This window comes from Paroedura picta, chromosome 5 (assembly GCF_049243985.1).
Source record: "Paroedura picta isolate Pp20150507F chromosome 5, Ppicta_v3.0, whole genome shotgun sequence".
NCBI lineage: Eukaryota > Metazoa > Chordata > Lepidosauria > Squamata > Gekkonidae > Paroedura > Paroedura picta.
Window position 1 is genome coordinate 47,422,547 of NC_135373.1, and position 13,655 is coordinate 47,436,201.

The window sequence follows — 13,655 nt, forward strand, 5'->3', positions numbered from 1 at the left end:
CACCCCTGGCAGTCACAACCTGGTGACTTCAATAGACTTAGAAAGGTGTAACTCTCCACTACTTCAGACAGTGAGTGGGTAATTCAGGAAATAGAAAGCAAGCATATCAGGGTTAAAAGGTCTAGCCGTGTTCTCTTTTGACACGTGTTCTCTTCCTGTAGGGAATTTTTCAATGCAAGGGAGCATTGTAAAGGGATATGTGCTTTCCCCACTGGCAATCTAAAACAGTTCAGTCCATTCTGACACCTCAGACCTGATTCTCACTTGCTGGAGAATGAGGTGGTAGCACTGATTGAGGGTTTGAGCCAGGGTTCAGTGTTAATGTTCGAGGGAGAGATTTCATAAGGAGCTGGGAGCGAAAGGCCAAATCTCATTTCTGCTAGAAATTTATTGGTGGTAGGAATACTGAGTTCCCCACCCAGTGCTCAGGACCTGACAATCCTACTTGATGGCTTTTAGTCTTCCCCCTCTCCTATAGTATAAGCCTTGGCTTAATTTACAGGGCTGCTGTAAGAATTGCTGTGGTTATGCACAGTCAGTCTACTGAATACTGAAAACACTGCAAAAACATTGAATATTCTGATTATTAATATTGTTAAAAATTGTCAGGAAAGTACTAGCTAACTGGACAGTAATAGGATACACTCATAGGTTGTCCTTGTTTACTTCAGTTTCCCAATAACTGCTGAGATGTGCTTTGGGGAGGCCGTCCGATTGTTGTTGGAATCAATATATTCCTGTTCAAGTGACTGTCACTGTGAGTACCTTTGGGGCATTCTTCCCAGGTGGTACAATGCCACTTTGCATTTTCTTTTTTTCCTTATTTGAAACGAGGTCTGTAGAAAAGCTGGCCTTGAAATTTCAAACAGAGGACTGTTTCCTGAATGTGCAAACTGGGTTTCTTTCATATGTTCGCAGTACAAACAATACAGAGACCCAAATGGACCACTTATAAAGGCCCTCACTCTGTCCGAGAAAATCTTGACCCCACCCTTTCTCCATTTTCTGGTAACATTCACACCATCTTTTATCATGTGCTTTCTTTAGTATGTTGGAAACATCTGGGGATTGTCAAGATCTTTACAGGAATAAGAGGGTTGTGGCTGCAAGCACAGGTATGCATGCTACTGAACTGCAAAATTAGCTTAATTACTAAAGAGAGATGCTTCTGATACTCTGCCTTCCCCTGTGTGCTACAAACCCTGGAAACTGAGGCTTGTAAACCTAAACAGAATTACACCCTTCTAAGCCCATGAGATCCAACCCATGGATGCCAGCTAGGGATGTCAGGCCCTAGGGGGGAGCTGGGGATCCCCCGGTTTTACAATTAATCTCCAGGCTACAGAGAGCAGTTCCCCTGGAGAAAATGGCTGCTTTGGAGGGTGGATTCCACAGCACTATACTCCACTGAGGTCTTGCCCACTCCCCGTTCCACCCCTAAAGACCCCAGGTATTTCCAATCCCTCAGCTGGCAACCCTAATGCCAACACTGCCATTTTAAAGTGACTTTAAAATGCCATGAGGGCTCAATTTTGAGATGCTCTTTGTCCACCACTACCTGCCCCCCTTTTTTCGAGTACCAAAATGGCCCAATGAACACAGAGTAAACCAGTATAGACTGCATGTTTATTCATTCCTCTAAGACAGTGGTTCTCAACCGGGGGGGGGGGGCTCAAATGACCTTTTCACATGGGTTGCAGCAGGGCGAGCAGCTTGGCTGGGGTGGGGATGCTGCCACTGTTGCCTCCCCCAAATCATGAGTTTTCTTGGCTTTTCCCTCACCCTTCTCTCCAAGGGGGACCCAAAGTGCCCCACATCACTTTACTGATGTCTCCAAATCAAATTTGTCTGAGAGAGGGTGCCTGCACACGAAAGCTCACACCTTGAATAAATCTTTGTTGATCTTAGTGCCCTTGGACTCAATTTTTGTTCTTCCAAATCATTGGTTTTCGTTACTCGGTTCATATCTCGTCCTTCTCTCCAAGGGGGCCCCAAAGTGGCCGACATCGCTCCTCTTCCATTTCATCCATACAACAGCCTTGCGGGATAGACTGAGATAGAGTGTTCGTCTGTCTGGAGCAGTGGAAAACAGCAAGATCAGCATGGTGGGACAAGAGGCAGAACTGAACTGAGAAATCCCAGAATGAAAGAACACTTGCATAATTTTCTGGTTGGTGGTCACCACAACAGGAGGAACTTTATTAAAGGGTCACGGCATTAGGAAGGTTGAGAACTACTGCTCTAAGAAGCATAGAAAGTTCTCCCCTCTTCTATGTTTTTTTCATTGCAATTCTGTGAGGTAGTATAGGCTTAAAGAGCAAGAACGTGACTGAGTGAGCTTCCATGATACAATAAGGATTTCAGCCTGGGTTTACCCAGTCTGAGGCTTCTTCCATATGTAGGCTTTATTCCCAGGACATCAAATACTTCCCGTTTCCTAGGACTGGGAGTTTATAAAGTCCAAGTTTTGTTGCAGTTTGTGATAAGGTGACCAGATTGTCCCACTTTTGGAGGGACATCTGGGGGCACCTAGCAAATTGTACTTATGTTGCAAGTAAAAATATATATATTACAATACTATTCTTGTGTTCTAGAAGTTCTATGAAAATATTTGTTGCTCCATAGAGACCAAATTTTTAATCAAGACCCCCCCCCGGGGGTCAGCTTAGTTTATGATACATTCCAAAATAAAAGCAAGCCTAAGCATCTTTATTAAGATCAACTGAAAAAAAACAGAAAGACCAAAGCAACTTTTCAAATTCATCAAAACTCTTCATCGAACTGGATATGAAAAGAGGCGCGTGGGTGGCTGCAGTCTGCAAGTTAACCTTCTCAAAAGGGAAGTGAGTAGGCGCTACAACATGGCTAGATTGTATGCATGTCTTAGGCATCCCTGGCAGGCTTAGCCCAGGCAAGTCCACCTCGGTCCTCCTGTCCTCTGATTCATGCCGAGGTTGCCTTAGCTAAGCTTTCTGTCGACTTGTCATTCCTTGGCACCGATACTGGAAAAGGCGTCTCTAGTCCTGTAAACTTTAAATATGCAGAAAGTCGATGCGTGGGGGGGGGGGGGGTTAGACAATTCTGTTTCCCTCAATCCTTGCCCTTGCTGCAATATAAAATATTTTTTTAAAAAAAACTTGCTCCGAAGCGCAGCCTGCTGGGAATTGTAGTTAATGGGGAACTGGTGGGAGCCCGACTTGGGCGGCGTCGCCTTGACAACCGGCTATAAACAAGATGGCGGCTCCTGCCTCAGGTCCCCAAATGGGCGCGTGAGACCCTTGCAACATTCGCGCAAAGGCTTTGGAAGGAGGAGGGTAGTAGGACGCATCCTTCTCGTAGGCGAAAGGGGAATGGGTATGTTTATCCTCGCAGGTGACTGTCCTCTGCTACTGAGGTGTGTTTGAGTTCCGTCCCTGGTTGCAAACAAATGCCATCTTGGGAAGGTCTACTCGGGTGTAAGCTCCATGGGATTATACGCAGGTAAGCACGGAGGGGCATAGTAGCCAGGCTGGCTTCTGGGGCTCAAGATGACCCCAAAGGAATGAATGGAGAAATCAGTGATTCCCCCCCCCCCCTTCTCCTTAAATATGATCTAGCCATGTCTGGCTGCATATTCAAGGTCTATTAACTGCTAGAAAAAAAGCCATAAATATGATAGATATATATGATCCATTGATATGATCAAGTGTCTAGCTGTATGTTTAGGGTCTATTAATGTTTAGAACAGAAGCCCCATAATAACTTAATTATTAAGAGCATGCATTATGCAAGCAAGTTACTGTGCCATCCGAGCCACTTTTCTAACGCCACTGAAGTCAGTGGACTTCGAAGGGTGTAGCTGCTTAGGACTGTACTGTAGGATCACCAACTTCTTGGTGGGGCCTAGAGTAAGGTGACAAGATTGTCCCACTTCTGGAGGGACATCTGGGGGCACCTGGCAATGTTGAAATTAAAATATATATATTACAATACTATTTTTGCTTTCTGTGCGTTCTATGAAACTTTTTGTTGCTTCATATAAACCAAATTTTAAATCAAGAACACCCCCTCCCCCAGTCAATGGTGTCCCACTTTACCAATGTTAAAATCTGGTCACCTTAGCCTAGAGATCTCCTGGAATTACAGCTCATCTCCAGATGACACAGGGCAGTTCCCCTGGAGAAGGTGGACTCTAGGGTATTATATCCCCCTGGGCAATCCATGAAGCCTCAATCCACTCTCCCCGGGCTCCAGGGATTGCCCAACCTGGAGATGGGAACCCTGTTTAAATGTGCATTTATTTGGCTGTTGATATTTTAAAGCAATTTTCCTAAGGGCTTTAGGGTTGCCAACTCTGAGTTGGGAATTTCTTGGAGATTTGGGGGTGGGGATGAGGAGGGCCTTCAGCACAGAGGGCATTGCTATAGTTCAGCCTCTAGTGCTGTGATTTTCCTCAGAGGAACTGATTTCTGTAGTCTGGATACCAGTTCTAATTCTGGGGGGTGTTGGCTATGTCACTTTTTAAACAGAGTTGCACCTTTGTATTGGCAACTCCAAGGAGATTCACTGTGTGGCTGCAGGTGTATATGCCTTTTTGAATGACATCCTTTAAGCAGAGTTTTTGCCTGAATGTGGGAGCTGCTATCTAAGCCAAGTTTTTAAAAAAAATCTGCCCATCCACTAAGGCCATATGTGGTCAGGGCCCAGTGTACCTGAGGGACCACTTCCCTGCTTATGCCCCCAAAAGAGCCCTATGCTCCACCGCCACCAACCAGTTAATGGTCCCTGGCCCGAAAGAAGATAGGTACAAAGAGAAAAAAACAAAGGGTAAAAGATACTGCAATCTTTTATGAGTCTCCACTTCAGGCCTTTCAGAGCTCCTGTGAGTAGACCCAACCAACACGAGCCATTAGTTATGTGGGTTAGCTGTCTGCAGTAAACTTTCACTTGGCTCTCAGGTTTATATATACCTAATTGTTGTATGAGTTTAACAGATTTTTGCCTGGTCCAAATTTGTCAACCATGTATTCCTTAAACATACAGTATGGATCCAAGAAATTACTTTGTTTAGTTGCCTACTGGAAAGAGCTTCTGGCCTTCTAATGGGCTGATCAAAATTTGGCATTCCATTTGATTGTAAGTTTATTTGCTTGTAACATAACTGCAAAGTTTGATATATGTATTTAGGCATTGTCCCTTAAGTGCTTGCACTTGAAAGCTCACGCTCTGAATAAATCTTTGTTGGTCTTAAAGGTGCTACTGGACTCTGATTTCATTGTGCTACTTCAGACCAACATGGCTACCCATTTGAATCCTTGAAGATTGTGTTATTGGAACGTTAGCTGGATACACTTTTACATTGCATATTAAAGGAAAACAGAAATCAAGCAGTGCCTTTAAGAGTCACCAGATTTATTCCAACATGAGCTCTACCTCACAAAGGAGTATGCTAGAATAAATTAACAAAGCTATTCTTGTGAAATTATATTTAATAATAATAGACCTTTATTGGCATAACTGAAATTATTATTAATGTTGAAAACCCCATATTGTGCCTTGTTTGATTAGGGAAAAAATAATTGGGGTATTTATTTGGCTTGAAGACTGAGATCTCGGTGAGACACCATGCATGAATTTGCAAGATAACTCTTGAAGTTTAAAAACCTTCCTGGATCTCTGCTCCTGTCTTCAGACTGGGGAGGAAGAATGTGAAATATATTGTAATGGGGTCTGTCTCTCAGCTCAAGAAGCCAGAGTATGTGAGACTGGTTAAACAATATGATAGAAAAAGTTCTAGAAGTCATGCAAAGTTGAGAAAAGGGGTACTTGCTGACATTTTCTCATGCAACCTGGAGCCCTGCTATCCTTTTGTTATCCTATATCGGCAATCTCTACTGCATAACTCTGTTTTCAGGTGCTTGCTTTCTCCTTGAATGCGTGTCTGTGTGTGTGGGTGGGAGGAGAAACTATAAATGCTTGCTTCTTTTTCTTTCCAGGATCTAAAAAAACCCCTGTGTTCAGGTTAAGCAATGACTTCTCCCCTCTCTTCTCTGGGAAAGATTCGAAGAATGCCATTCAACATGCATAGCCAAGGGTAAGTGGAAGCCAGTTCAGGCTGTGGGATCCATAGGAAGAGCTTGCCTTTATTGGCTCCTGCCTGGGTCCTGTCACAGTACAGAGAGGAGTGCAAATGCCATGGGCCATCTAGAGCAGTGGTTCTCAACCTGGGGGTTGGGACCCCTTTGAGGATTGAATGACCCTTTCACAGGGGTCTCAGCAGGGCAAGCAGCTTGGCCAGGGAGGCGCCATCCACACAACAGCCTTGCAGGGTAGATCGAGATAGAGCATTCATCTGTCTGGAGCAGCGGAAAAGAGCGAGATCGGCATGGTGGGACAAGAGGCAGAACTAAACTGAGAAACCCCAGAAAAAAAAACAATTTATATAAAATCATGAACAATGGATCTTCATGCCATTGGTCAGTTTTGGTTTCATTTCTGTGAAAGAACCCTTGCATAATTTTCTGGTTGGGGGTCACCACAACATGAGGAATTGTATTAAAGGGTCATAGCATTAGGAAGGTTGAGAAAGACAAATCTGGCTGGCAGTAGCTCTCTGAGGTCTCAGACAGGGAAAGGTGCTTTCAAAGACCTGAAATTTATAACCAGAGATGGCAGGGATTATATGCAAGTCTGAAGGATGTGCTCTTCTGCTAAGCTAAAGCTTTTTACTCTGATTCTAGCTTGGAGCTGCTAACCAGAACTGTTAGAGCCAATTTGGTGAAGTGGTTCAGTGGTAGCTTCTAATCTGGCAAGCCCGGTTTGATTCCCTGCTCCTCCACATGCAGCCAGCTGAGTGATCTTGAGCTCGCCACTGCCTGGATAAAACTGTTCTGCTCTAGTAATATCAGGGCTCTCTCAACCTCACCAACCTCACAGGGTTTCTGCTGTGGAGAGAGAAAAGAGAAGGCGATTGCAAGCCATTTTGAGACTCCTTCTGGTAGAGAAAAGCGGCATATAAGAACCAACTCTTCTTCTTCCTATTATCCCTGTAATCTTTCCTTCCTTCTACAATGATATGAAAAGGGCTTAACTGATGTATGTTTGTGGTGTGGTGTCCCCCATCCTTTGAAGAACGTGTTTGTAGATTAACAGTTTAAGTTGTTTTATTAACAATTTTCAGGTTTAGTCAATACAACTCATCATGAATCTCCAGTGTATCTTATGCAGGTTTGTCTCTTGTTTCCTTCCTGATTCCAGGAAAAGGGCAGTGCCATTCAGAGACAGTGGCTTAAATGGTATGTGATGTATCTGTTCTTCATTTGTATACCTTATTCTGATTATACTATACTGCAAAGTAAATACTTCAGCATTCCCTTACAGTGAATTGAAAAACTGATAATCATGGCTTCTACAGACCAGAAAAAAGGTTGATAGTGAAATCCTAAACAGAGTTGCATCTTTATAAAATCCACTTGGAAGGAGGTAGCTGTACTGTGAGATTGTTTAAGTTGTCCATTGAATCTGTAGCAGAGTGGGGAATTCAGCTCCATGTTGTCAGCCTAACCTACCACAGGGCTAAAATGGAGGACTGGAGAATGAAGGAAACTTCACCATTGGGGAGAAAAGTGGTGAGATATGAAGCAGATAAATAAACTCTGTCCCAGTCTGCATGTGGGATGGAAATAGGATAGGGGGATCTGTTGAAGTTTCAAACTACCAGAAACATGACCCCCTCTAAGCACACATTTCAAATTTACCTGGCTGATCTTTTAAATTTTATGTAATTTGCGTGAGCATGTTTATCTGTCCAATAAAAGCAGAAAAAAACCAAACCTTAGTAACCCACATGTTTGAACTCTGTTAATTAAAATGGAGAAAGGTCTGGGGGGGGTCCTTCTGCTTCTAGTGAGCTCTTATTGGTAAATGCAGTGGATCTGAATTGGCTCTAGGACTGCTGAACTTGGCCCAGAACTAAAGCAGTACCTCATTAACTGCTTCCTGTAGATTCAGAAGAGACGCTTAAGGAAGTGCCTCAGAGTCTTACACCTTATTCTCACATATCTCAGTGACACACACAGATACTATGTTCTTCTTACAAGTTGGTTTGGTTTTCAGGGGATGAAGAAGTTCTGATGGATGAAATCCTTGGACCAGGTGCCCAAATTCCAGTGCAAGTCAGTGGCCCTTCCTGCTCACGTGGAACTCCAGCAAGACCAGCTATCCAGGGTATGAGAGGAAGGGCAGTGAACAGGATTCTGGCTAATGCTTTGTAGGTTTGATAGTCTTTTAAGGTGCCCCTGGACATTTGATTTAGTTTCATATAAAAGCTTTGTGAGTCTGAGCTCACTTCAGCAGCTGCATGGAGTTTATATAGAATCATAGAATTGGAAGGGGTCATACAGGCCATCTAGTCCAACCGCCTGCTCAACGCAGGATCAGCCCAAAGCATCCTAAAGCATCCAAGAAAAGTGTGTATCCAGCCTTTGCTTGAAGAATGCCAGTGAGGGGGAGCTCACCACCTCCTTAGACAGCCTATTCCACTGCTGAACTACTCTGACTGTGAAATTTTCCCCCCTGATATCTAGCCTATATCGTTGTACTTGTACTTTAAACCCATTACTGCGCGTCCTTTCCTCTGCAGCCAACGGAAACAGCATCCTGCCCTCCTCCAAGTAACAACCTTTCAAATACTTAAAGAGGGCTATCATGTCCCCTCTCAACCTCCGTTTCTCCAGGCTGATCATTCCCAAGCCCCTCAACCTATCTTCATAGGGCTTGGTCCCTTGGCCCCATATCATCCTTGTCACTCTCCTCTGTACCCTTTCAATTTTATCTACATCCTTCTTGAAGTGAGGCCTCCAGAACTGCACACAGTACTCCAGGTGTGGTCTGAGCAGTGCCGTATACAATGGGACTATGACATCTTGTGATTTTGATGTGAAGGAGATATCATCATAGTTACAAAAAACAAAAAGAAGGAATAAGGACATGTTCTCAGAGAGAGTCCATTTGGACACAATAAGCCAATTAAAGAAAAATCAATCCATACAGAGTTAGCAAAGACCACTCCTGAATGCAGAACTTGTGCAGAGTAAGATAATCAATAAGTCTAATCAAGGAGAATTCATTGTGTTTTCAGATTCAGTTTATTAGTCAGCCATAGGCCATTTCAAACAAATTAACAATATACAAAATAAGTTAAAATTAAGACATAAAACTGATAAGATCATGAGGAGTTCCTACATGGTAATAAAAGATTACACAGATAAAAAGGAACCATATTGATTCGGATTTAATCCTGATTGCACAATTTGGACCTAATTTCCTAGCTGCGAGAACAAACAGTGCATCTCTATTGGTAGTGTAGGCATCAATAGTAGAAAAATCATATATTCAGTTTTTGAGAGGCCTGAGGTGGTAGGGAGTATTTTAATAAACTTGCCTCTTGGTTCATCATAGAGGGGGCAGTACATTACATAGTGAAACATGTATTAACATTTGTAAAGAGTGAGTCATGAGATATTAATAACTATGCCAGCTTTTTTCAACCTGTTGACTGTGGAAGTATTGAAATATTTTTCAACTGAAATATTTTTGAGGCTTCGAGGTACCATGAAGTGATGTCAGCTGGCTGCCCTGCCCTGCCCTGCCCCAGCCCTGGAAGTGTAAGGAGTCTAGGCTGGCCAGGGCCCCTCCCTTCCCCACCCCCTCCTGGCTCATCATTGCTCAAATAAGAGTAGTTTTCCCTCCCTTTTTCATTCAGAGCCAGAAATGGCAGGCACTGAGTGGGAGGGCTCTCCCCAGCTGCCATTTTGAAAACCTCCATGCTGTGGTACCATTGAGGGACCTTCAAGGTACCATACGGTACTACAATACCATGGTTGAGAAACCCTCACCTATAATGACTGAGGAAATCAAAGTCTTAATTTAAGATGGGTGTGAAATACTACCAAATCTCTGGAGGAATCCTGGTGGGAAATGAAAGTACTCCCCCTCTGGTCTCTAAACAACACATTTTTAAACATGATGCATGTCTTTTTATTCCTTTATGTAGTAACTGCCCTTTGTAAAGTGAGCTCTGACTCACCAGAACTTATGCTGGCATAGATTTTATTCATCTTTAAGGTGCTGCTGGATATCTGTTCTACTTTGCTGCAATAGATTTGTATGGCCATCCCTCTGGTAATGCCAAGTATTGGATCTAAGGTTTATTATATTTTAAATGCTTTTATTCCCACCTTTCTCCCAATAGGGATTCAAGTCAACTGGAATCTAGACCTAGAATGGACAAAAATATGGTCATTATCCAGTTACTTTTCACCTTTCCCAGTTAATATAGTAGATATTTATTTATTTGATTTTTAAGCCAACCACACAGCACAGCAGACTTGGGGATACATCAGAGTTTATACACAGCTAAAACATAAACGCACAGTTTAAAACCATTTAATAACTAATAAATTCTACTGATAAGAGAAGCGCTCCCATAAATAAATTAATAGGATTGTTCTGTTTTAAGATCTAATATTTCCCTTGGTGGGGGAAGTGAGAAGAGGGAAGGGGGGCCTGAATTGATGTTCTGCTTGCTGTTTTGGCCTCAACCATATACTTGGTGGGAAAGCACCATTTAACAGGCCCTTTGGCAACATCATATCACATGATAAGGAATAGGAGTAGCAGCCCAGGATCTCTGTAGGGGTAGTCCATAAACACCTAATTTCTTTAAATGAAACTAAGTCCTCCAGGCCAGATGAATTGCATCCATAAGTACTAAAAGTACTTGCACGTGTAATTTCTGAACCTCTGTCCATTATTTTTGACTATTCTTGGAGAACAGGTGAAGTGCCAGAAGATTGGAGGAGGGCAAATATTGTCTTCAATATCATCTTCAATAAGAGGAAAACAGAGGATCTGGGTAACTACTAACCCATCAGCTTGACATATATAGCTGGCAGAATTCTAGAAATAATCATCAAACAGTCCTTGAGCAGCTAGAGTAGATGGTTATGATTACTAAGAGTCAGCATGGGTTTCTCAAGAACAAGTCATGTCAGTCAAATCTTTTTTTTTTTTACATTACTATCTTGCTGGATCAGGGGAATGCTGTGGTCATAGTTTAACTCGATTTCAGTAAGGCTTTTGATAAGGTTCCACATGACATTGTTAACAAGTTGGTAAAATACAATACGGTTCCTATTACTGTTAGGTGGATCAATAACTGGTTGACAAATCGCACTCAAAGGTGCTTGTTAATGGTTTCCTCTTGAAGAGCAGTGACAAGTGGAGTGCCTCAGGGATCTGTCCTGGGCCCCAAGTTGTTCAACATATTTATAAATTATTTGGATGAAGAAATAGGGGTGGGTGGGTGCTTATTAAATTTGCATTGATACTAAACTGGGAGGGGTAGCAAACACAGCAGAAAACAGAATCAAGATACAGGATGATTTTGTCAGGCTGGAAAACTGAGCAAAATGAATAAAATGAATTTCAATAGTGATAAATAAATGTAAAGTTCTGCATTTAGGCAGGAAAAATCAAATGCATTGTTATAGGATGAGGGAGTTTTGTCTTGGCAGTAGTATGTGTGAAAAGGATCTAGGGGTCTTAGTAGACCATACATTGAACATGAGTCAGCAGTGTGACTTGGTGACTAAAAAGGCAAATGGGATTTGAGGCTGTATCAAAAGAATTATAGTGTCCAGATTGCACGAGATGATGGTTCTGCTTTACTTTGCTCTGGTTAGACCTCACTTGGAGTACCGTGTTCAGTTTTGGGCACCACAATTGAAGAAGGATGTAGACAAACTGGAGCATGTCCAGAGGAGGACAGCGAAGATGGTGAGGGTCTTGGAGACTAAGACATATGAGGAAAGGTTGGGGGAGCTTGGTCTGTTTAGTCTGGAGAGAAGTTGACTGAGAGGTGATATGATAACCATCTTCACCTACTTGAAAGGATGTCATATAGAGCAGTGGCTCTCAACCTGGGGTCAGGACCCCTTTGGGGGTCGAACAGGGGCTGGGGCAGGGCAAGCAGCTTGGCCTGGGGGGGCGCCATCCGCACAACAGCCTTGTGGGGTAGATCGAGATAGAGCGTACATCTGTCTGGAGCAGTGGAACAGCGTGAGATCGGCATGGTGGGACAAGAGGCAGAACTGAACTGAGAAACCCTGAAAAAAAAACAATTTATGTACCATCATAGATCTTCACACCATTGGTCAGTTTCAGTTTAATTTCTGTGAAAGAACACTTGCATAATTTTATGGCTGGGGGTCACTGCAACATGAGGAACTGTATTAAAGGGTCGTGGTATTAGGAAGGTTGAGAACCACTGATATAGAGGATACAGCAGAGTTGTTTTCTGTTGCCCCAGAACCAATGGGTTGAAATTAATTCAAAAGAATTTTTGCCTAAACATCCAGAAGAAGTTGCTGACAGAACAGTTCCTCAGTGAAATAGACTTCCTCAGGAGGTGGTGGTTCTCCTTTGAAAGTTTTTAAGAAGGGGTTAGATAGCCATCTGACTGAACTCCTGATTCTGTGAACTTAGGCAGATTGAGAGTGGGTGGGCTGGAAGGGTTGTGTCAGTGCCTGGCTCGAAGAAGAAGGAGGAGGAGGAGGAGGAAGAGGAGGTTCTTATATGCCTCTTTTCCCTACCCGAAGGAGGCTCAAAGCGGCTTACAGTCGCTTCCCATTCCTCTCCCCACAACAGACACCCTGTGGGGTGGGTGAGACTGAGAGAGCCCTGATATTACTGCTTGGTCAGAACAGTTTTATCAGTGCCGTGGCGAGCCCAAGGTCACCCAGCTGGTTGCATGTGGGGGAGCGCAGAATCGAACTTGGCATGCCAGATTAGAAGTCCACACTCCTAACCACTACACCAAACTGGCTCTCAGTTTGGTTGTCCTTTCTTGCATGTCCAGGGAAATGTCAGTCACCACTTTGGGGTCAGAAAGTGAAATTCCTCCAGGCTAGTCTGACCAGAGATTCATCCATGTGCTGCACCAACTGTAATTTCTGGATCAGAGTCATGCGAAGACTCTCATAGAGCTAGTTATGGTAGTCCAGTCTGGAGATGAACACCACATGGATCAATGTGTCCAGGTGTTCTGGGACCAGATAAGGCGCTAATAGCTTCACTTGGCATAGGTGAAAAAACACCTGCCACGCTAATCTGCACCTCCATTATAAGGGAGGCCTCAAAGATTACTCCCAGATGGTTGACAGTGGGCAGTCCCACTTCCTCTTCTGGGCCCTTCCTCCTCAGCCACAGGACCTCCATCTTTGTGGTGGTCAGCTTCAGGCAATTCTGCTGAAACCATTCCATCATGGCTCCCAAGCTCCCTACCATAGACTCAGGTGGTGTGTTTGGCTGGACGTTCACTAACAGATAGAGCTGGGTGACACCCAAGTCCATGTCTCTAGGCCAGCTGTGCAAGAGGACACATAAAGATGTTAAATAATATTGGGGGGAGAATCACACCCTGTAATATCCTGCATTGGGTTTGGCAGTGGCATGACTGTTCTTCTCAGATAGCAACCCTCTGTCCTTGACCTTCACGAAAGGAGCTTGACCATTGTAGGGCTGATTCCCGTATCCCCATGTCAACAAGACAGCAAGCTAAAAGCTAGTCATCTACTATGTCAGACGCTGCCGTGAGACTGAGTAACACAAGCAGT

The 13,655-nt window shown here is 43.6% G+C and overlaps 1 protein-coding gene across 2 annotated transcripts in view; it reads left to right on the forward strand.

Moving 5' to 3' along the window:
- The first annotated feature begins 3,211 nt into the window (after positions 1-3,211).
- The window catches only part of UBXN11 (UBX domain protein 11), a 36,004-nt gene continuing 25,560 nt past the window's right edge, over positions 3,212-13,655 (forward strand). Inside the window, exons 1-4 of one of the 2 annotated variants that reach the window (XM_077337734.1) lie at positions 3,212-3,480; positions 5,976-6,073; positions 7,237-7,274; positions 8,095-8,205. In XM_077337734.1, the coding sequence (XP_077193849.1) occupies positions 6,009-6,073; positions 7,237-7,274; positions 8,095-8,205 (214 nt within the window). In that variant the 5' untranslated portion in view covers positions 3,212-3,480; positions 5,976-6,008. The remainder of the gene's footprint in view (positions 3,481-5,975; positions 6,074-7,236; positions 7,275-8,094; positions 8,206-13,655) is intronic. The other variant, XM_077337735.1, reaches the window with a different exon arrangement.